We start from the raw sequence: 24,046 nt of genomic DNA, 5'->3' as shown, positions 1-24,046 counted from the left end.
CACCCCTCTTGAGCATATTCCATTAAAACACACACACACACACACACACACACACACACACACACACACACACACACACACAGTAAATCACACAAATTATCCAGTGTGACTACAGTGTGACTTAACTGACAGTTTTAAACTTTGGCCTTGTGGCCTTGGTCTGCTGATTGTAGCAGGTGTGTGACATTTGTTTCTGTGGTTGTTGCCTTTTTCCTCCAGTGCGGGGGGAGGTGAGAGACTCGGCCGATCATTAGCTTTATGCACAAAACTGGGCTAAAATGAAGTGTCACATGCTGTGGCATTGGATTAAAAGCCACCAACTGAGCAATTGACTTACCTTCTTAGTCACTGGGCTCCACTTCCTTTCTCTAAGAAAAAGAGTAAATGTTCACTGGTTTCATTGCTCATTATGATTCATGAAACTCAAGTAATTTCACTTTTTAACTTAATGGTTGCTGCCAGCTTTTGTATTTCATTAAACCAAAGCTACCCAGTATTTGCTCTGCAACTCCACTTTTTAAAAGAACATAGTGATTTACTGTGGTTTAAAAGCCTAAATGTTGTATCTGTTCGTCAAAGATAACTCACAATAGTTTGTTAGATTAACCTTCATACAGTATAATTCAGCTTTCTGTTTGTGGATGCAAAGCTGTATGTAAAACACTCCTGGCAAATGCCCCACCCTAGTGTACTGAACAGTTATCTCCTTTGTTATATCAAGCAGGTGGTGTGATGTGGCACATGAAAGACTGCTGTTCAACCACAATGTGAATTCCCCATGTTGTTCACACGTGAAATGTTAAATTCATACGTTAATTATTGATTAAAAGGACCACACTTGCACTTTAACAACACAGGCCCTACTTTGTATAGCTCTCATGAAAGTAACTGCCCTACTACCATATTAGGTAATGGGCGGTCGGTGTAGGCCAACTACCCTGTTCTGATTGGAGAACCAGTCTGACATGACCGTTTTTTCCCAAGTCGTCTCCGACGCTGATTGGCTGATAGACTTGGTCCGATTTAAGCTCATTATCTTAATCATCCGTAGATGAAGTGAGAAGGAGAAAAAAAAGCAGAAGCCAAAACAAGAACGGTGGCGTTTGGCGTGGAGCGTCGTTTCTACACGAACCGACCACCACTCTGGCTGAGGGAAGAATGCTTGAAAACAAGAGAGAGAGATTGAAAACCTTCCTCAGGAAGATCGACGAGAAGGCCATTGTCAGAATCAAGCACTTCATGAAAGAGAGGTAAGCGAAATGAATGTGGCTAGCTGAAAAACCGCTATCTGCCGGTGAGCATCATCAACAGGGTGGAAGCTAACGGTTAGCATTTCTTTGCTGACAACAGCCTGCCCTTCATCCTAAGATTGAATTGTTTAATCTCATATTATTGTACTATTAAACACAGAGCCAGGAAATGTGTTTTCAAGAAGTGATTTTGAGTGATCGAAATGTCCGTGCGAGGACAGTATTTCTTTCAGTCAGTGTGTTGATAATGCTAGCAAGCTAGCCATCCGCCTGGATGAGGATGTTGGCATTTAAATCAACTTTAGTATTAGCTAACGTAACACTGATAGTATTATTCACACTCACTGAAATTGGCATTTAGCATTAAAAGCAGTCCGTGTTGGCGTCGGTATAAAAATACACTCGACTGTTGTAAACGCTGACTGTTTGAAGCATCTTTGCAATATTAGTTTACATTAGCACATCCATCAGTGGGGTGTCTAAACGGTATTTTTAGCATAAACTTCGCATCACGTCATTAGCTAAGGCACTGATATAGCTGTCAGTGACCCAAGCACCTGGCACCCGTGATATGCTTAAAGGCATATTTGGATAATCATGGAAAAAATATTTTCCAGTGCTAAAATGTAAGTACTTGTTAGCAGAAACGTGTGGTGCTGGTTCTTCCATGAATGATATATTCTGTTCTTTAATGCTAGCCTTTTCTATTAAGTGTTTGTACAAAGACAGGGCAGGGGATTTCATTTGAAATCCCTTGTTTCTTTTATCATTGTGCTTATTTCCAAGAACACAATGATTGACCCACATTAGCCTATAGTCCTAAAGTGTTGTGTTACATATGTTGTTTGTGTCTAGTAGCTGGCTAATCCATTCCCAGTAGCATAAATACACAGCATTACGTGAGGAAGAGTGGCATAAAAGAAAGCTAGTCCAGATCTGGCTGGTTCTTAATCTTGCTTTTGCCTTCTGCCTAGAAATCATGACTCTGTGTGGGTCTGTTTGGCATCACTGTATGTTCTTCCATCATGATCATGGATGATCCAGCCATGTTGCGATCCAGGACAGACCTGGCAGACAGGCATTTATGCAGAACCACATTCACTCTCACTCTCTTTTAAACGTGTACACGTATATTGTGATTCCCTCTATCCCTCAGGGAAACACACATGCACACACTTGTCATACATGGGACAAGCAAGTATATGTTTTCTCAGAAAAGCCTATTTTTAGCCCCAGTTAGTCAACCACAGGTGGTACATGGTGTTATATAAATGCTTCCTGTATCTCACAGTTGGCACTCCCTGTCCTCTGAGCTTTGCCTTTCACTTTCCTCCCCATAGATAGCCATTTGCTGCTGTACAAGAGCCCTGCTAATCAGACATAACCTGCTGGTTATCAGCATAGCTATGGTGTGTCTGTAGTATGGTATGTGGGGTGATTATCTGTTTCCACAACACACACACACACACATATATTGTGGCTCAGTGAAAGGCTCTGTCCATATAAATACAACCTCCAGCCAAAGTCATTTCATGCTCTCTATCTTCTAATCTGTTTCTTCTTTGAGTATTTAAATCTCCTTAATGCAGACAGAAAAGGCAAATAAATGAAATGAATGAGTTTCAGAGTTAGTGTAAGGTGGTGAATGAGTACACCACATGACTTTACACTGAACACCTATTTGCTAGCTCATTGTAATTTATCCTGCATTAAGGTTTGCAAGGCTCACGGTCAGAAAACTGAATGGCTTTGTTTACATAGGGAAGAACCTGGTATAGCTGCAAAGCTTGCTGAGATGGAGAAGCTTGGAATAGGCTGGGTGGGGCAGCTTTGCAGGCGTCCTGTTGGCTCCAGGAAGATGCTCCCAGGACAGAGCTTCCTTGCCGCTGTGGGCAGTGTAGACCATGTAGGTCTAAATTATGAGATGTGCTGCAGGCGCAGAGGGAAAGCCCAAGTTAGAGGATGAAAACCACATCCGCAGGACTGTTTATTGCTAAATGAAGGGTTGCATACTAACCAGCTGGTCATGGTTGAACTTATCTGTTGCCTCTGTCAGGCTAGTGCTAATGACAACTCCTCTGCCCTTCTCACAGAGCTAAGAAAAAAGGTTATATTCTTCGTAACTGTTTCACCTTGTGATAGTCACAGTAGCCTGGTGAATTCCACCTAGAATAGTTGCCATAGGTCAGTCCAATTCCAGACACATGGGGCATTATGGATGCTTATCTGTAAGTGTGAAGTGTTAAAGCTTGTCAGGGTTCTGCTCAGCTTTGAGCAGGAGGATATTAATGCCTTGCTGACAGAATGTTGCTTCACTGGCCATAAAAGACTTTGCAAGTCAGCTTTTTTTTAAAAAATACTAATCTTGATTTTTTAGATAAACCTAGTCCTTGGGAAAGTGGGGACACTACCTTGGCATAATCTGTATCAAGGTAATCTGCTCATAGGAGGCTGTAGTATTTGTCGGAAAAATAGCAGCAACCAAAAAAAAAAACCCACCCTGCTCAGAAAGTTTTCACCCTCAGGAGAGTATTCCTTCTACCACAGCACTCTACTTTATTTCTGCCATCCATACAATGCATTAGCCAATTTTTTTCACATGAAAAATGTGGTGGAATGTTTAAAAAAAAATACACGTGAATACACAGAGAGAAAGCAAAACCTCAGTTATTCAGACCTGTGATAGCTGAATGACTCACTTAATTGAATTTACATGAGCCAATTATGTATGTGTGAACACAGACATATACTTATGGTCAGGAGGTATTCAGTAGGCAGTTACTAGTGCTGTGCTGTCCTTAATCCTTAATACGCTTTGCCCAACATAAGACATAGATGAACCCTCATGCTCTGTTTTTGAAGATATTTTAGATTCTTAAAGTACTGTTTTAGCTGTAAATTACCTTGTATCAGCTTTTCAGGGCTACAAGTGAATGTGTCATTTTGGACTCGAAATGCCTTGGGCACATTTAAGAATTTTGGATAGGACTCTTCATCCACATAACCTGCTGTTCTGAGGAACCAAGACAAACAAAAATGTTACTCTACATTAAATTTGAGCTGTGTTTGAATATTATAGAGTGGCCTACTTTCATTTTTAATGATTTTTAAATTAGGTGGGAGTTTCCAGCCAACACCACACCACTGCCAGATCCCCCCCCCCTGCCCACATGCCTGGTCGCCTAGTCGCCTTAAAGAAAGACCCTCTCTGTCTCTGTGCCCAGTTAGCACAGAGAAAGTGGAGGGAGATGGTGCATGCACAGGGGCCGCGTGACTTCCCACCCAAACACACACAGTTATTTTGTTACACATGCATACAGACACACTCTCTGTTCCACTTGGCATACATACACACACAGAGTTTTCCTGCAGACTGAGCCCTGGCAAGGCGCCACAGACTGCATGTTATTTTGCCATCACCACTGGTTCTTTTCCCTCCCCATCCTCACTGCTCTATTAAAGCCCACACACACACGTATGCACAGACACATAATCCCTTTAAAGCCAGTTTTTGTTTCTGATTATGAATCAAAAAGTAAACCCTACTGAGCAGTGAAATTAATTTTGATTGTTGTGGCACACTGTCCTAAAACTATCACTCATTAGGACTCTCAGATGATGTGGTTGGTTTTGAAGTCAGTGGTCTGGTTTAGTTGGTAAGCTTTGACATTTTCAACTGTCCCATTTGGCTCAATAATGCACAGCTGTAACAATCTGTTGTCTTGCTCTGGAATAAACAGTTTTGATTGGATGATGGTGAATCAGCAGTTCACATGACAAAAATTATCCATGACTCTCCTGAAGAGGGTGCTCTTATGCTATCTGGTTCTGCTAGTGCTCAGCTGATTTCAGAGAGATTTCATGCATGTAAAACTTTTGTCAGCTCACATGTGAACCCGGTGCTCGTGTCCTTACAGCAGTTGCATTTGCTATGGGAAAGCTTTGACATAAGCATTCTATACAGAAACAGTCTTGTCTTGGGGGCAGTAGCACTGCGGACCAGCTGACGTTCGGCTGACGTCTGCAGCAGGACTCCTGGGATCATCTGTCTCTTCCCCGGACAGCAAATGAAAGCATCGTAACTCTTCACCCTCAGGAGTTATTTTGCCGGCTGGAATGTCCTGTGCTGGAGAAATCAGCCCCCACCTTGGTCGAAGCTAGTTTATAGTGAATTTAAACATTCAGTCATCTTTTATGAACCCAGTGTAGAGTTAATGTTTAGCTTGCTGGTTACTTGAATAGAAAGTGGCATTTTCTGCCCTGTTATATCATAGAAGGGCCAGTGTCTGCCTTGTACACATGCATTGTAATTTGTGCAATTCAGTATGTTTAGAAAGTCAAAAATATTTCCTCAAACTGTTAGTAGCAATTTTTGAATGTTAAAACTCAAATGATTATGTTCAGTTTGGTTATAGGAAGAGAATTTCAAGTTTGAGTGAACTCTGATCTTTCTAGATCAAAGATGAACATGACTATCATGACAGGTGCCCTTGCTCCTCCTCAAAAGCATTGTACAAGTCTTATCTGCAGATAAAAGTGTGACAAACACAAGTTAGCTCATGGAAAAACACATATAGTATGTACACATGGAATGTATGATGAGTTTATTGTATAAGGTGAATGAATAAATATCCCCCTTTATCCACTTGGCAGCATTATGATGTAAATATATCCCCGATTTACATTATATTCAATAATATTTTACTGGCTAATCCAAAAAAAGTGACTTCTAGGGCAACCTTTTTCTGCCCAAACGCCACAAGGATGAACTGATCAGAGATATTCTGCTGTCTGGGGGTCAGAATTTTACTGCTTTTTAGTAGCTTGATTAAGATAATGATGTAAGCTGTATGTTGTGGAATATTTGTACTATGTGTAAAGAGATTTAGGAACTAGTACAATCAGGAGCAGCAGGGTTAAAGGATAAAGCAGTGGCCATCATTTACATTTTATATTGTTGGTAGCCAGCAGAAAATTTACAGGCAGAAGTTCTGCTGTCAGGCTCAAGGACTCTGAGAGGCCACATGGCTGTAGCAAAGATCAAACCTGTGCCATTTTGATTATTGCAGAAACCTATTTATACACACACAGCCATCCCACAGTGTTCATCCTGGAGCTCAACGCCAAGAGGTTTACAGTGAAAACATGGCAGGTGGTGATTAGACAGTAGAGGTAAGGAGTGATATGTGGTGGCTATCTTAGGACTTGTGTCACAAGTGCAGTTGGACTAGATATATCTAGTATATAGAAATAGCCTCTTTCCTTCTTTCTTTCTCTCTAGTCAAACACAAATTTCCATGTGTTTGATAGCTCCTTTTACACCCCCTGCAAAGACTATGAGCTAACTATTGTTATGCACATTACTCTGGCTGCTTTTAAAGCCATCTCCTTGTTGTTATTGAGAACAGGCTTTTGAATGTTGTTGTTAAGCCTTCTAAACTGAAAATAACCTTTCAGTGTTTAACCCCCCACATTTTCACCATCTACTTTCCACTGTTAACTGTTTCCACGACAACACATTGTCGGACTGAGAGGACAAAGCTTGGGAGGGCATTTTGGGATTGAGACCCAGCTACTCTTTTTTTTTTTCTTTGCTCTTTTCAGTCTGCTCTTTCTCATTCCCTTTCCTGCTGTGTATTTCTAGCTCTGGCTCTGTCTTGCACTTTAAGCTCTTCTGCGCTTTAAAAACATTGCAGTAAAGCAGACCTTTACACCCTTCTGATTTGGCTGCAAGTGCTCAGGATCTAAGTGCAAAAGGTACCTTTGCTGTCATTCAGCTGCCTCGAAAAGCAGTGGCTACAAGCGGTCTGACTGTGGAAGACGAGAAGGGAAGATTTAGTTGGTCATGGAAAGAGGGAAAGGCTTGTTGAACCAACAGGGTCCTGTGGCCGATTGTCATCACTCTGAGGACCTGGGGAGGTAAATCAAGCAAACGTATCCAGTTTCTGATCTGATCTCTCTCTTTTTGCACTGTCTCAGATAAGGCAGGGCTGACTTGATTAACACTGAGTAAATGTAGGCTAATTGTTTGGCTATGTTTTCTCTTTATTGTAAAGCTAAGGCTGGTTATATGTCTTTTTTTTTCACTGACCTGTGGAAGAGAATTTTGAGCTTGTAAAACTCTTGTCGTACCTATATCAGGTGGTCAACAATCTCATGTCTGTGCTTTGCATTAGTTATTTTTCATGATTTTACAGTTACTGTTCTCAGTAGACCTTCTCTAAATCCAGGAAAACAGCAGTCACAGATCTGAGCTAATGGCCATCGAGCGTCTGTGATGAAGTGATTTGTCTGGTCTCTGACGATAATGCTAGAACAAATTCAGATAAAGACATGGATCAAGCTGTAATGTGTTTGTCAGTAATCTCTCTTTCACAGAACATATAATCATGTGAGTTAGATTTTTGTGCTGTCGTTTCACCTCCCCTGAGACAAATTGCACTTTGGAGCGAGGCCAGATGAATATACCCCTTTAACCTTGTGTATGTCCATTTTAATCCGGTGCTGCAGAGAATTTGACATGCCTATGCTTGTTTTGAAATGTCAGGCGTAGTGGTAAAACTAGGTCCAGCATTGATTTTTGTCAGGCAGTATGACACAGTAGTCCAATAAGGAAGTAGGTCAGAGGTCAAGGCTTCCATCTGACCATTACACCCATTTCAGGTAGGCCACCTCTTGCTTTGTAAATGTGTAGCGGTCTTTTAGAAACACCACTTTAATGCAGTACTGTACAGAAGCTACTGTCACGCACCTGTCCACATGTAATGGCTTTGGCCTTGAACACTTTTATAGGCTGTTAGGCTGACTCAGTTTCCTTGATTGAGACAGGCTTGGTAAGCTTGGCATGAAATGTAATTTCTAGAGTTTCAGTCTTACAGTACAACGGCGCTGACAATATTTCCTGGAACTACTGCAATAAACACCACACACAGTAGAATTTGGTGGGTAACAGCCAGGCTGTCTGTGTGTACTGACAGTAACTGTAGAGACATGATGTTAATCAGGGTCCAGATCATTTTCACCCGAGTGTCTGTCATCAGAGTTATACACAGACTTATCAGTGATGATATCGCCAAGAAAGTTTCAAAATTTCCAGCCTCTGGGGGGAAATTTCGACCCTTGACCCAAGGTTTTGATTTTCTAAAGAGTGCTTTTGTAAATACAGAGCACAACCTATTCAAACAACCAAGGGGTGGCTCTCTGAGTGTTACAAGAAACTTCAGCGGCTTCAACATGGCCTTGTTAGTGGTTACGGTTAGTCCTGAGTAAAGACAGGAAGTTGTTGAGAAAGTCAAACAACTCGTCGCCTTTGATAACTGCCTATATTACCCTGCTGCTTTAACCCTCCCTGCCTTGTGGAAATAGGTCAGGTGAGCACACATGAACACACAACGCTTCAGCTATGATTATGAAAGTGTTCTCACAAGTTGTTGCGTTAGTCTAAACACCAGCCACAGTGGCTTACTGGCTGCAAAGTTTACAAGCTGTGTATGCTATTTATAACCATTTATATTTGAGAAACATAATAAAAGACATCTTTATAACGATCTGTTACCTGCTCAAGTTTTTGAATGTAAATAGATCCCACTGCACAAACATCTCTTGAATGGTTTTTGTGTTTAAATTAGGTTAAGGGTCACTGGTTACCAATTTAATAGTCATTCGAGGCTAATTACAGGGTGAGCATTTAGCTGAGGTTGCATTTTATGTTTTTCTTTTCCTGTCTGACCTTTACCCCAATTACTCATATGACGAGGTAGATAAATTGTTCAGTTATGGCATAGAGGCTATGGTCAGGGTAAATATACTATACATTTTAATTATAGTAATGACTTTTCTCAAACATCTGACTTCTCTCATCCGATTCGTAACATACTGAGTTTTAAAGTTGTGTTGTTCTTCTGTTTCCTTGGTTAGACTCATTGCCTGAAGGGAGACAAGTATAATGCACCACTCCTACATCAGGCTAGAAGGGCCAGTCTGAGCACCTCACAAGTATTTTGCTTTCTCAGTCACACACACAGCTGTTTTAAAAGGTCTCTGATCCTGCTCTGCCCCACCAGAACAAATCCTAACAAGACTGGATTTTGATATTGGATAATATTTGTCAGTGGAAGATTTTATGAGATGGGCCTTATTTTCTTAAACGTGTCAGTGCCTGTGTTGCGCTCCACTGACTCCATGTGTGTGTGTATGTTAGAGATTTGAAGTGTTGGGCCCTTTCATGCTTGTTTGGCTCTGGGGGAGTGGCTGAGTTTGACGTCATCCACTACGAAGTGTCACACCATTCTCAACACAAAGTGGCTTCCTCTTTACCAGCACATTCATACGGCAACACAGCAGCAGTTTTTTTCTGACAGGATGTTGTAAAGGACCCTGACTTAACTAGCACGAAAACTCATCGTGGACCAACATTTGGAACATCTGATTTTTATAAGGGGTTATATTGGTGTTTTTTGTTTTTTTACTTTCAGCTTTAATGGTGTGAGCCAGCGTGTATAGTTTATAGAGAGCGTCCAAGTTTTGTTTATTTTTTTTTCCCTTAAGGAAGGGAAATGCCTACTGTCAGTAGGTATATGAGTTTTCGTTCATCAAAGCGCTTTAAATTAACCAGGTAAGGTGGCCTGTTTTTGTCTTTAATTGTTGAAGTTTTGTTAAGTTTCTTTTTACTTTAGATGGAGGCTTTACTCAGACACTCAGATCACCTTGTCTAGTGCAGTCTCATGTTTTGTTTCCTGTGGTATCGTTGTTAACATAATTCACAGGTTTAGATTTGTGTCAGTAGAATTCAGCTGACTCTGTTGTCTTTAAATGAGTTTGTGACTTGTTTGTTCCTGGTCAAGGACAGGCCATGGCCTTTGAGCAACACATTGGCTTTAGTAAATCCTGCAACCTTCCTTTTATGAGACAGTTTTCACTTGTTGACGGTTACACTTTATTGAAATGGCATATTTGTAGAGGCTTGTCATTTTTAGATCATGAACCTACGTAAGTCAGCTTGTAAAGCAGCCTGGAGGTATAATTGTGTAGTCACAGCTAGAGCGGACGTGCAGCATATACCAATAAACATTTCTCAATATGTCATAAAGATAAGCCCATTCCTCTGAAATATGACAGTGTAATCATCAAAAATTCTTTTATTTTTGTAGAAATAGAGTGATTTTATGAATAAGACCTCTGAGCCATGATTGTTAGGTAACCAAATACCGAACTGAGGTTGATGTGAGGAGCATTTGTGTGATGGTTGGTGTTGATTTCCTACTCTGACTAAAGCTGGTTTTATTTAAATAAGTTCTCATCATCACCTTGTTAAGATCTTCTGTTCAGCACATGTGGTTGATTTGTTAGCTTTGGATTGTACATGATGATTGTACGTGATCATGCTTTCTTGCACTATGTACTTGCAGTAACTCTCCCAAGAAAGAGTCTACATGCTCACTGCATAAGAAAATTAAAGGGATTCTACAATAAGAAAAACATTTTTGCTTGTTGCTAAATATGTGCTTTGGGTTTTTTTCCCTCTCCATGTTCAGCAACTACCCAGTAGAGAGCAGTGGTGGTGGCGGGCTGCCGGCCAAAGTGAAGAAAAGCAGGAGCAGCTTAAGCAATGGCAGCATCAAGAAAGTGGAGACCAGGAAAACCTTGAGCCTGGAGGCTGCCCAAATCGAGATCCAGCAACAACATAAAACCCTCACCAGACAAGTAGCCATCAGGTAAGACCCATGGGGAAAAGAGGGGGAATTATTCTTTGGCTGGACTTGGGGTAAAAAGAAAACTTGGTGTTGTAAAATTATCAGAAAATGAAATCTGCAAGTTCTTAAATACTGTTGGGTGTAATACTTCATACATGTATACAGAGATTCCAGAATTTTTCACCGTCACATTGAGCCGCTTCTCTAAATGTCTCTCTATATGTGTCTCTATATGTGTATACCGATAAGCCCAGACATGGTCTTACTGTCACACTTCAGTTTTTGATATGCTTTTAGATTGCCTTAAAATGTATAAAATCACACATTTGATGTAGTGGAGACTCACAGATCCTCTGAACATGCATCACAAGACCTTACCCAGCTCTCAGCTGTTGTTCAGTCGTGACACACACATGACTGCACAGCCGTTGTAGCCTGACTGTTTTCTCACATGATTCAGTGCGTGAGATAGATTTGAGATATTTGTGGAAGGTTAAGAGCAGTCCTCATCTTTGAACACTGACCAAACTTAGTCAAGAAATAGGTCCAGAAAATAATTTAGAATGGGCATAGGCCAACTTCACTTAAGCAGTTTTGGGCTCCCACTGCAAGAAAACTGCTGCAAATGTCAGAAAACCTACACATGTGTAACTTTTCTACTTTGCATGAAATGATTTTATCATCAGATATTTATTCTGACCTACCATAAAACATTAAATTGTAGGCAACGTCTTGTGTACACAATCTGCTTTAAATCATACCTTAGGTTTGTTTTCTGACTATACCACGGCTCTACTTTAGTCCCTCTTGGTGTCAGTATGAATACAAATATACCAGGCAACTCAGTTTCCACCCACAAACCACTGACTGGTTCATCGTGAGAAACATTCCATTTCCTATGGCCTTAACTGTTAACTTACAACAGTTTTCTCACGGTAATGAAGCTCTGTCTATCTTCAGCATCCATAGCAGTTTTCTTCAGCAACACAGGGGGTAATAGAGAGAATTTCCCGCATGAAAGTGATGAAGATACATATTCTACATAGAATCTGCTGCACAGAAGTGTGCATCCACGTTGTGTCTCTGTATAACCTCATGTTAAAACAGTGCTGCTGAAACCACTTTTTTTTAAACTGACAGCTATGCCTTTTGTCTCTGCAGGTCGCAGACGTTTGATGTTGACAGCAGAGGCTTTGAGAGGACAGAAGGCACGGGCACACAAAGTGTAAGACTACTTTAACTTTTAGTTTAAACATTTGAAGAAATAGATTATACTTGACAGGTGGCACACACCTGTGTGATGTATTATATTAATATTGTTTGGTGAATGGGTGTGTGTGGCCTCAAACTTGACCTGCGCATTTACTGAAAGCCTGAGCCAAGACAGCCTATTAATGTCTACTCATTATTTAAAGTGTCCCAACTTTTGCTTTCAATTTGTTTAATTGTTCCTGTATATTTTGTTGTAGAGTTTCATAAAGCACAACAAGACATTCCACAAGTTGTTTCCCGACATTCCTGAGAGTGAAGACTTGATACATGGTAAGTAAATAAAAATGAAAGAGAGAATCAATGGCTTAAGGACTCAGTGAACCATATAAAACTAAGTGTTTGTGTTCGCCTCCTCTCCCAGCATACATCTGTGCCCTGCAGAAGGAAGTGCCCTACCATGGTCGGCTGTACATCACAGACACCCATGCCTGTTTCTACTCTTCAGTCTTACTCAAGGACACTAAGGTAGACAGCAGCTCAGCCCCATCCTTTTGGACTAATGTTTGATTTGACTGGTTTTGATGTCTCAACTTTTCTGTGTGTGGTTTGGTGCTCTTGCAGGTAGTGATTCCAGTTTCCTGCATACACATAGTGAAGAAGCAGAACACAGGCTTTGCTGGTGCCCAATGCCTTGTCGATCCGTACTACAGAAGGAGACAAGGTAGGTTTCTCACCTCTAGTCAAACATTTGACAAGACCGTACAGCTTGTTTAATAAGTAGAGATGTTCAAAATCAAATGCTCAACCACATTGAACTCTGCTTTAGCTGTAATCTTACGCTTTTATGCTTCAAGCTTGCAAGCAAGGCAGACAGCTAATATTCCTACTGTCTTTTTTTAATTCCCTCTCAGTACTTGTTTGTGTCGCTGCGGAACAGAGAATCATGTTATCAGCTGCTGCGTTCAGTCTCTCCTCAGATAGAGGTGAGTGTCTCAGGTCAAAAGTTCTGCAATTAATCAAAATGTGGTAAAGCTGTAAGGGAAACTGCACACAAACACACACAACACACACACTAACTCTTACACATTACATTCAGATTGTAAGCTTATGGTAAGTGTTGATACAAAGAACACGTACATTGTTTCAAATCCTCAGTTGTAACTGTGAAAGTATTGCAACATTGTGGACATTTTCTTGTTACGTTAACCTCAAATTTAGAAAATGAGAGAGTAAACATGCAATTTTACAAATGAGAAGGGGAAGAAACTAATGTTGTAACCCTGTTCCAAATCTCTAAACAGTTTATTTGTATTTTACATGATTGCACACTTTCTGGCCATACAGACTATCAGATGCTTTTGTCAGAGCTACCATCATAATAAGCATGTCTAAATAAATTTTGAATAACTGTAATCTAAATAATTCTGTTACAGGATGGTAGCACAAATAGTAGCCCTGTCTTCTCTTCAGCCGAGAACAGCTTTGACAAGAGCAAACTTGTGGTAAGAGACCTTTTCTCCATTGTGAAAATTTTTAAATAACATTGTTGAGTGTTGAGTACTTATACATACAGTTTTGTACATGCCTGAATCATGAGATAGACCAGCAACTGTGACAAAAATTAATTTCTTTCCCTTGTCTAACCAAGTTATCTCTGAAATTATTTGGTGTTGCTTTGTCTCCCAACAGAACTCCAGTCAGTCCAGTCTAGACGACAGTTTCGACCAGTTCGATGGCTCTGAGTCTCAGTCTTTACAGGACCAGCCTCTGCCTAGACCACACAAAGGTGAGCGGTCAACACAGTTCTCCATCCTTTACATTACTTGTACATATTTAGCAGAAAACAGTTCATGTAACAAAAGTTAGATCTAAATAAATAATATTTGTAAGTAATCCATGATGTATGGAATAGTTTTTTGTAAATTGAAAGTTATGCTAATCTTCAGCTGACAGCAGCTATGTGTATATGGACAAAAAACTGTTCACAGTATGTTGTTTTGCTGTTATCTCATGTTCTCATTTCTCTTTTAGCCAGTAGACATACAAAGTCCAAGGTCTGATAGCAGGCTAACACTGATGTCTTTCCCTTCTTTCCCCCATCTCTCCTCCTCTGCAGAGGCAGTGCCTAATGGAAACGGCTCTGCTTTCAGGACCCTGCACATGCAGCAGAGTGATAGCTCGTCTTCTTCAGAGGAGCTGTCCACATCAGGTAATACACACACGCACACAGGCACACACACAGGGTTGCCAGTTAACATAAGTTGCCAGCTAAAGCTAAGTGAATACCAGTGAGAGCAGTGAAGTGGTTGTTAGAGTAGACAAACTAACCATCATTTTAAACATCTTATTTTGAAACCTTGCATAGTCACAGAGAAACCCACTATTTCTCTTTTTAACGCAATAGTTCTCATGAGGTTGAGATAATTTTTCTGTTTGCTCATTGCTTCATTTTGCATCTCATTCTCTGCAGGCATCACAATGCTGTAGACCAATGAAAACTTGAGTGAAAAAGTGTTGCAACCAGGAACCTTGATATCCATGCTGTGTTTGCATTTCTTTTTCCTGGTGCAGGTGGATCGTGGGTTTGGAATGTGACAGAAAAAGCCAAGTCCCTGCTGGTTCAGAGAGAGGCCAGCACCCTCAACACTCTACTTTTCATTTACTTGATTTTGTGAGTAGCACCCCCTTCCTCTAGTTGATTCTTTTTTTTTTCTTCATCTCTCTCTTCCGTCATCCTTTAATCCAGTACCTTATCTTCCTAATCTAAATCTGATTCTCAATCTTGAAGTCACACTTCTTACAGGAAATGTTTAGCAATGTCAGAAACCTGGCCAGGTAGTTACAAACTCGGTATTCTTGTTGGATCTCATTCCATAATAGAAAATACAAATCTTGCCAAGTTCAACATAAGCAACAGTAACCGTATTCCCTTAAACTTGTAAAACCATTCAAATTAAGCCAAAGGCTTACTGTGAACTGTAATATTTATTGGCAGGGCAGTTTATTGATGGTGTGACATACAGTCCTTTTAGTGCCATCTAAAGGACTATAAAACTCTAGGTGCTGGACCGCTGTTGTTGGTTCTCCATGTTCCTGCTTTAAACTGATATCATTAAGCTTTGTCACAGTAACTGAAGAGTTAGGAAAAAGGCAGTGGAAGTGACTTGTTATATTTTTGTGTGTTACAGGGTTGTGCTGCTGCTGCTGTCTTCAGGCTACATTGGCTTGCGTATTGTGGCCCTGGAGGAACAGCTGACATCCCTAGGGGCACTGCCTGAGTTCACTCTACAGAGCGGGTAAGAAGTCTCTCTCTTTTGATTACAGCCTTTTATTTTTCATGGCCTTCCTTCTCTTGAACATAATCTACTACACTGTGCCATTAAGAACAAATGTGGGTTAGCCATATTATTTGTGCCCCTATTTTCACAAGGGTATTAAAAAAATAAATGCCTCCTGTTCATCTCAAGAATGTATTGATACTCATCAGGTTGTGGTTTTAGTCAGTCATTCTGACGCATGGTGTGGAGAAGCTTGAGGAACAAGGTGTTTTATCAATACTCATGCTGATTCCACACTAAAGAGTACAACACACACAGAAATATCTTAAATTGAGGTTAAAAAGTTTTATTTTAATAGGAATGTTGCATAAAAGCATACTGTTGAAGCATGCATAGCATAGATGCATGCTGTTGAAGCATGCATAGCATAGATGCATGCTGTTGAAGCATGCATAGCATAGAAGCATGCTGTTGCAATATTTTCGTAGGTAGGTATGTTTGCAGAATATGATTATCTAACATCTAAATGAATATTCCTTTTAATCTGGTGTTTACTCTGTTGCATAATTTGCTTTGTTCTCTTTCAAGTTAAAAGGTACAATTAATTCCTGTAATAGGTGTGGCCTTGCTGCCACGTAACTAAATACCTTAGTATTGTTAGGTGTGTATTAAGTTTACTGTTGATATGCCACTCTCAACTGTTTCCCTCTGGTCTTCTCACAGGTACCCCCAAGACACATAACACTCAGTGACTGAAGGAGAGATTGGTTGACTCATGAATGGAGGATTATTTTGGCGTCTTCCCAGCAGAACCCAGCAGGAGAAACTTGATTGTACTCAAGACTGTGCTGAGCTGTTGGCTTGAGGAAGAGTGGCCAACCTGTGCAATTTCAAAGACAACTTGTTAACTTGAAGGGCTATACTTCCTCCTAGTGCAGTTAAAAAAAAAAAAAAGGACATGCCACGACTTAGTCACACAGAGCCAAGCCAAAATGCATACACACTGCCTGGTTGCAGCGTGTCTGTCATTCAAACCAAAGCCAAACGGCTCTAACTCAGCAAGGTGCCATGCTAGCCAAGTTGATGGGCACTTTCCTGGGGAAAAAAAAAAAAAACTGTTCCACAGCTGTGAACTTATGTTACCCATTGTCCTTCATACATTTTCCTCTCCCTGAGCATGCAGTCTGAACAGGGCTATACCAATCAGCATTAGCCTGCTGTAGTGCTTATTATTGCACCTCAACACAGGAAACGTAGTGCTATGCATAGCCAAAGATGCACACTGTGCACGTCTATTGCATGAGTGCACGGAGATGACTTTTAATTGATTTTCTATCTCTTATTTACCCTTCCATCTATCTGCAGTATATACACATCTCTGTTTGACTTCAGTAACCTTTGGGTACTTCTCTTCGAGTGGCTCTTCTTAATCAGCTGTGGGTTGAAATGATGATAGCTGAGATCTCTAATTCAGATCAGCCCATGGAGGCTTGATACTCTCCTGATGGTCTTTATCCTTTCTCTCTTTCTCCAATCAGAAATGATTGCAGTATTACCTTTCCTCGTGTTTGGCATGATTTAAACGTGTTTAATGATCAATGCTCAGAGGTTCTTTCTCCAGTCTCTACTGGATGAATGCATCAATCAATGCACAAATATTTAGAACAATAGGACACGAGGAGGTTATCTCAGAGGCATCCATGTGTCTTTGTGAACAACTTTTCTATGACTTTGGTCTTCAAAAGTAGACTTAAAATCTGTCTGCTTCAGTCTGTTGATGTATTGTCTACCAAGAAAAAGACGACCATGTTGTGTTAAAGTATAAACCTCTCTCCTTGACAGGCCTCTTGAGGACCAAGTGGCATTTCTAGAATTTTTCAGGTTATTTAAAGTAGCACCGATAATGTATTTCTAATGTTCATGCATGTGTCTGCAAAATTGACACTTGACTGATACTGTATATGCATTCTCACTCTAATCACCCAGAGTGGAGAATATACAAATACACTTGCTGTAAGGTCCAAGGTTTCATCAGCAAGAGCAAGTGGTCCCAAAAAGAAATTTCAATATGCAACAAATTATTATGCATGGCAAAATGTAATTTATCTTTGTGTGCTGTTTTTAAATGGAGCTTGATGTTTTTGGGGAAGAAATTATGTAAGAAGGAAAAAAAAAAAAGTTGTGAGTGAAAGGAACAGCTCAAGTGAGCGAGCGCACTTTAGAAAATGTGTTGTGCCTGTCACAATCCATGACACTGTGTTTGGATTGAGAAGAAATGGCAAAGCTGGTGTTCTGTGGTATCAGACGGTGCTAAGACCTTTTTAAAAAATCGTTTTCACTCAGGGGTGGTGGGCACTACCTGCCACGTGGTTTTAGGTTTTCATCTTTTCCTTTGTCATTTCAACGTTTAGTGCTCATGATGGGGTTCACATTCTGTACATCTTGGCTTTGGTGGCTTCTCAAATGTCCCTATGAGAAAAAATACTTCTTTTCATCGCGATTCACTTGACTTTACTAACTGATATAACTGTATTGAGCTTCTCAGAATGCTTGATTTTTTTTTTTTTTTTCCCCTCTTATGACCCTTTTCAACTGACCTAACAATGCATATCCACGCCACATCTCAGTGATTTGACATCACCCTTGTTGTGGAAACTCTTCTTGACCAGATGTAGCGGATGGGTTTACTTTTGCTACACCCTGTTTCAGGAGAGTCCCATTCATAATGTTTCGCTAAGGGTTTTTTGTCAACATGCCATATACAGTACCGTCAGTTTTTATAATCCCCCACCAGGGGGTAGCACACATCCACTGTCCTCGAATGGACTCAATGCAAGAATCTCAATGATGAGGGCAGTATTTGTGTGGTTTTGCACTATTCAAAGTGTTGTAAATAATTTTGTATCGGTTGTTAATGTCCTTAATTCTACTATGGTCCTATATATATATATATATATTTATTTGCATTCTGTGTAATTCAAAGTAGTCTCTGTGAGATGGCTTTGCTATTGTTAAAAATAAATCAAATGTTGCAAAGTAAATAATGTTCTGTGTATTTGCCTTTTACTATTCCTACACAAGGCTCGATCATTTGGATGGAAAGTGAATTTGATTAACTACAGTAAACTGCAGTGAAAACACTGACAAAACACACTTGCATGCTTAGAATGTATGTCTTAAATGACAATTGTTACTGTTTGATTATACAACCTAATTTCTCACAAGGATTAATTGTATAGTCTAGTAAAAATGCAGTTATTGATGTGTTGGTTTTGGTTATCTGGTCCAAACCCTGCCTGATTTGATGTGAAGCTAAGTACACAGCTTTGAAAGACCACACAGCCAAGAAACTCTCAGAATATTTAGTGAGATACCTGGTTTCACTTTACCTAACAAGGTGCAAGGGAGACAGGACTTCATCTGTCAGCAGTGTGGACTGCCTCCTGTGTGTGGCATAAGACTGCCATCTAGTGGTGAGTCTCTTACACACAGATATCGCAGTAGAAAAGCTTAAGCTGAAGAGCTGGTGAGCACTCTCTGACATTCCTCAGCATAAGGCCTGAAATTATGTGTGTTTGAAAATATTGTAGTGTTTTTAGAAATGTCAGTGTTTTCCAAAATGATGATGTGTTTTCTGAACTGTGTTTTGCATAATGTTGTTGTGTTCTGACCTTCAGGAGCCCTGTAGTTATGGTCAAGATAAAAAAAAAAAAAAAAAAAAAAAAAAAACAGAAAAAGATAAAACATTTAACCACACAGGGGTCTATGATCTCTATTTATTCCATTCTAGGTGTTCAACAGCAGCTGCAACATCCATGGCAACACCTTGGAGCTAATCAGTGATCATCTTGTTCAGCTGTCCTGGTTATTTGAGGGAGGAGGTTCTGCAGTGGTTCTCTGGTAAGCACAGAGCTGAAACACACCTAAAAGAAAATGACAAAAGCCTTTATTTTCATCAAATTACGCATTATGATAAGTGAAGTTTAACTCTAAAATGATGTATGCATACTTTGGAAAAAAAAAAAAAAGTTCTTTACTATTACACCTGATTGTTGTCAAGAAAGGAAAAGCACACTAGAAGCATGAAGCTTTTTTTCCTGCACTATATATATATATATATATATATATATATATGGATATTGATATTGATTTATTGAGCAAATGGTGCAACAAGAAGTTTTGTTATCACTTACTTATCCAGGCTGCTGACAGTAGTAGTAGTCCTTGAGATTCATTCACAATAAAAACAACCTTACTCCTAAAATTATAAATACAATAATACCTGCTGCAAAAGCCAGAATGATGGCCACCCAGCCAATGATGTAGGACCAGGAGAAGCGCCAGTCCACGAAGCGTTTGCCAAAGAAAGTCACAGTCACTCCAGTGTAAATAGCCAAAGCTAGCAGAGCAAGGAAACCTGAGGAGAGGCAATAATGTGGGGAAAAAAATCAGCTGAGTGTATTTTAAGTGTGACATACTTCACTTGTTTGTCCCTTGAAGCCTTTCACCGGATGGCATCAGTGTTGATCTACATGTTTTTACCCAAACCCTTGATGTAGAAAAAGTTGCAGACTAGATGAACACCCTAATGCAAAAAGAGAGGGACCAGAAACCCAACCTGTGGCAACATATTCACCTGTAAATAAGAGTTGAACTTCCTACAGGGAACAGACTCAGTCTCTCTAACCACCTGACGTTCTGTGTGTTACCTGACAGGACCAGGGCGATGCCGCCTGTGCGGACCCTCCTGTTCTTGGTGCCGTTAGTGAAGGCGCTGAGGCCAAGCACCACGCCAGCAAAACAGCTCAGCACCGCCAGTAACATGAAGGCCCGTGTGGCATCCCAGAAAGCTGGACACAGAAAAGTAAGGACCACATACTCATCAACAGATACCTACACTTGGGCCTACTTTTACATGAATGGTGAATTTACCAGAAATACTTGTATTCTGGTTTGCATGCTGGCATTTTTATCTTCACATTAATTTATCATTTTGCCATTGTGAACCTGCTTTGTAGAACTCCATTTACACTATGCTGTTGGGACTTGAAAAAAAATGTTGATAGGTGTATTTGTGTAAAAATTTGATGTTTTGCTTTTCGTTCAAATGCTGTTGGTACAGTTTAAGAAAGTGTTCTTTCTATGGCAAGATTTAAAGACTCAAAATATCAAACAGTGGCATTAATAGGAACCTATGTCCTCTCTCTGGGGTACTCACCTACAGTTATGGTGTGAGCATGGCATTTGTGGTTAATGCAGAACCTCCAAAGCCCCTGATTGGCTGAGCTCCCCGAGTATCGATACTGCATCCAAAAGTCTGTTGCTGTAGACACGATGAGAAGCACGAGGGCGGCCACACCGCAGAGTGTGCCTCCTCCTGCTAAAGAATACAGCATCGTGGAGAAGCTGGGGGAACCGCTGTCCTCCTAAACATTCAGCAACTAGTCAGACAGGAGAGGACAGTGGGAGATTTAGAGCTCGTACTCAGTGATTTACTCATACTCTGAAATAGCATTTGTCCAGTGAAGCTATATGGGTTAACTGTCATCATTAATTCCCAACTTGCTTTAGAGGCATTTTATGCTGTTCATCAAGCTAGGGTTAGGGTTAGGGTTAGTTAGCTGTCATTGGTTTTCAAAGTCCCCTCTGATTTAGACTCACAAGTACAGCAGATGCTAAACTATGAACACATGCAGCTATAATACTGTACATTTTGGGAATATTTGGAGAGTGTGTGCATGACCAACTATGACCTCCATCATGTCTGTTAAATATAACAAATGTCAAATATCTGTGTCAGTTCTACATTACAGTATACTACCATCATCACACCTATTCCCCTGTTAATCAGACAGTTCAGTTATTTCAGATTGGAGTGCATTCTTACATGCCAGAACTTAGAAACTTCTTGAATTTGCAACAGGCCTAAATCAACCAAACATCCACAATGGAAGATGTCCAGGACATATGCAAACCTGTTGCCTTCTCGGAGTTGCCAAATTTGTATGAAGGTGCTCACAGGTGTTTCAGAAAACAAAATGAATGTATCAAATCTTTTACACTGCTAAATACTTTAAAATGAGACAATGATGAGCAGTCTCTCAAAACATGACTTTTAAAAGAGGTTTCTGGTTTAGAAATATTAACAGATGATCCTCATGAAGCATTTTTAATACAAAGTAACTGGGTCGTTCCTCAAAACTCTGGCAAATTGGTCATAGCCAGCAAAGCACTTGACCCAAACGGCTGTATGACAATAAGCTTGCCTATCTGGCAGTTCAGAGTCATTGTTCACCACTAATTCCCCTCCATGCACCACAAACTAATCTTCCACTACTGAACAACTGAACTGTCAGCACTGTTACCCTGTCACCCAGCCAGCAAACCAGTGATTTCATACACTGATTTCAACTCCTCATTGGAGCTAGTGATTCCTCCGCCAAATCCTGAAAGCACATCCAAATTAGAACCATACATCAGAATCCTGAATGTGTCTGGCAGTATTGTTTTTTTTTTTTTTTTTTTTTTTTTTGTCAAGCAATGTGAACAACTGGGTCCCAGGCCTAGGCTGTTAGCTGCACAGATTATTTCCCAGTAAGAGAAGCGCAAGTAGATCTCCACTCCATGTCTTCCATGCCTTAGTTGTTCTTGTTGTCTCCAAAACCAGGTTTTTAGTTGTTGCTTTTCCTTTTAAAACCTCAAAGAAAGTGGTATCTCCCTGGCTGTGCGTTAAATACAAGTCCAAGTTTTTTTTCCTGATACCTCTGGTTTGGCTGCTGTCTCTCCAGGGTTGCTGGCTTCGACTGTGTGCGTATCCTTTTTAAGCCCTGTACCCCTGGCATTCATTGTCCATTACACAAAGGGAGGGAATGATCGAGCGCAGCATGTGAGTGATGGTAAATCCCCCACTTGCTCTCTTCTCTGCAGTCACCCCCTCCCACCACCACCAATCATCTCTCACTCTGTAAACTCTTGCTTTTGGTCCTTTGCTTTGTCTCCTGCATGATGACTTCTTATTTCACCTCCTCTTTTTCCTTCAATTATTCCTTTCCATGTTTTCTCAAAGGTAGCTCATCAGGTCTGGCACTTCCAGTGAGTGCATCATAAGATTCTTTGTTGTCAAAGGACATGACCATGTCCCACCCCCCACAGTTTGGCCACGCCAGTGATGGGGGTATGCAGGACAGGCACTGGCAGTCCTCCTGTGCATTGGCAACATAGGCAATTGCCTAAAGCAGAAAGTAAGCATTTGTGAACCTTGCGTTAGCATATGCCTGCAATTGTGTGCATCGTGTGCCTTCCTGTGTGCACTTTAAGCTCTATTTGGAAACACACACACACACACACAACTGAACACATTAAAGAACAGCGTGATGGCTGAATGTAACTTAAATATACCTTTATTCAAAAGCAAGAATGACAGACAGCCACTATTTTAACAGTTTGAACCCCACTGACCCCTTTTATCCTTTTATCGTTACACATTTGTGTTCACAGACTTTGTTTTAAAATCACACAGGTGGACAATGGCAATGATTTTGCCACTGTGAACCGCAGATCATGTAAAATATGATTCATAATATGATATGTCATGGCGTGTATTCTCTCCAGTACCACCTTCTCTCTCGCATGCATCAGATTTCTGCGTGGGTGCTCAGTAAAAGCCTGGTAAAAGTGAAGATCCTTATTTGTAAAAGTTAAAAACATGACATGAGATTTGTCATTTCACTCCTGTGCAGTCTAGCAGCATTCTTGTCTTTAAAGTGCATCATTACCATTGCCTTAACTTTCACCTGCCAACATTTTCTCTCATTTCTTTGATCGTTTCGTATAGGAGATAGCTGTTGTCATCCTGAGACTTTCTGCATGATAAACTAATTACTTTCAGTTTTCAATAACAGATTGTGGGAAAAACATTTGGGGAATTTCTACAGGTGTGCACAAATGCCCAATGAGTGATCATTTTCTGCCATTACAATAAATTCGTAAATGACAAGGCATATGGAAAAATAAGATAAAGCTGCAAATAAATAATCTCTTAATTAATCCACATATCCAAAAAATCTCTACAAATGTTACAAAAAGGCACATTATGATATGCATAACCAAATGTGGCTTCTTTCCACAAAATAAAGGGTCCAGGTCACTGCTTCCTACATCTCCAGTGACCTTGAAGCTCTGACTATGGCTGATGTATATGGAGTTTGGCATTTTGAGAAAATAACTAATCTAATGTGAAAGTGTGCAGTGAACTTACTCATGCCTTTCAATACAGGCATCATCAGTCAACTCTGTATTCTAATGACATCTTTTCCATTTATTCTTTATGCTCTACTTACAAAGCCAAAAGCAGAAGGGTATCAAGCAAACACACACACACACACACACACACACACACACACACACACACACACACACACACACCGTAAATATTTTAACCGTAAGTATTTAACCTCACATGGACTCCAAATAGAAACACTAAAATATCCTTGTTTCCTCTTTTTTTTGCATTTGCAAAGCATTTTTAGAATTTTCCTTTAATTTTATTTAAATTACACTAAAACTGCAAAACCAAATACACACATATGCGTATTTCCAGAATGCCTTGTTTGCT

The 24,046-nt window shown here is 40.3% G+C and overlaps 2 protein-coding genes and 1 long non-coding RNA gene across 3 annotated transcripts in view; 2 read left to right on the top strand and 1 right to left on the bottom strand.

Moving 5' to 3' along the window:
* Positions 1 to 1,047: 1,047 nt before the first annotated feature.
* On the top strand, positions 1,048 to 18,476 carry si:zfos-943e10.1 (GRAM domain-containing protein 2B). Its single transcript, XM_018673052.2, is given in 14 exon segments — positions 1,048 to 1,250; positions 10,784 to 10,963; positions 12,104 to 12,167; positions 12,412 to 12,484; positions 12,576 to 12,679; positions 12,776 to 12,823; positions 12,825 to 12,875; positions 13,066 to 13,137; positions 13,588 to 13,656; positions 13,844 to 13,940; positions 14,271 to 14,363; positions 14,726 to 14,825; positions 15,343 to 15,450; positions 16,156 to 18,476. Coding segments are annotated over 14 exon segments (1,170 nt in total). The 5' UTR covers positions 1,048 to 1,158; the 3' UTR covers positions 16,175 to 18,476.
* Positions 16,454 to 22,203, bottom strand: lim2.2 (lens intrinsic membrane protein 2.2). The gene is made up of 4 exons (XM_018673053.2): positions 20,651 to 22,203; positions 20,142 to 20,282; positions 19,715 to 19,849; positions 16,454 to 19,355 (listed from the first exon to the last, which is right to left on the bottom strand). Exons 1-4 carry the CDS (start codon positions 20,826 to 20,828, stop codon positions 19,285 to 19,287), a joined length of 525 nt encoding a protein of 174 aa, XP_018528569.1. The 5' UTR covers positions 20,829 to 22,203; the 3' UTR covers positions 16,454 to 19,284.
* Positions 18,935 to 24,046, top strand: part of LOC108881209 (uncharacterized) — a 6,273-nt gene continuing 1,161 nt past the window's right edge. The window contains exons 1-3 of the long non-coding RNA XR_001960591.2: positions 18,935 to 18,958; positions 19,223 to 19,332; positions 20,149 to 20,296. This is a non-coding gene — a long non-coding RNA (uncharacterized LOC108881209). The remainder of the gene's footprint in view (positions 18,959 to 19,222; positions 19,333 to 20,148; positions 20,297 to 24,046) is intronic.

Source organism: Lates calcarifer, linkage group LG17 (genome assembly GCF_001640805.2).
Source record: "Lates calcarifer isolate ASB-BC8 linkage group LG17, TLL_Latcal_v3, whole genome shotgun sequence".
NCBI lineage: Eukaryota > Metazoa > Chordata > Actinopteri > Centropomidae > Lates > Lates calcarifer.
This window is presented reverse-complemented; position numbering and strand designations above follow the sequence as displayed.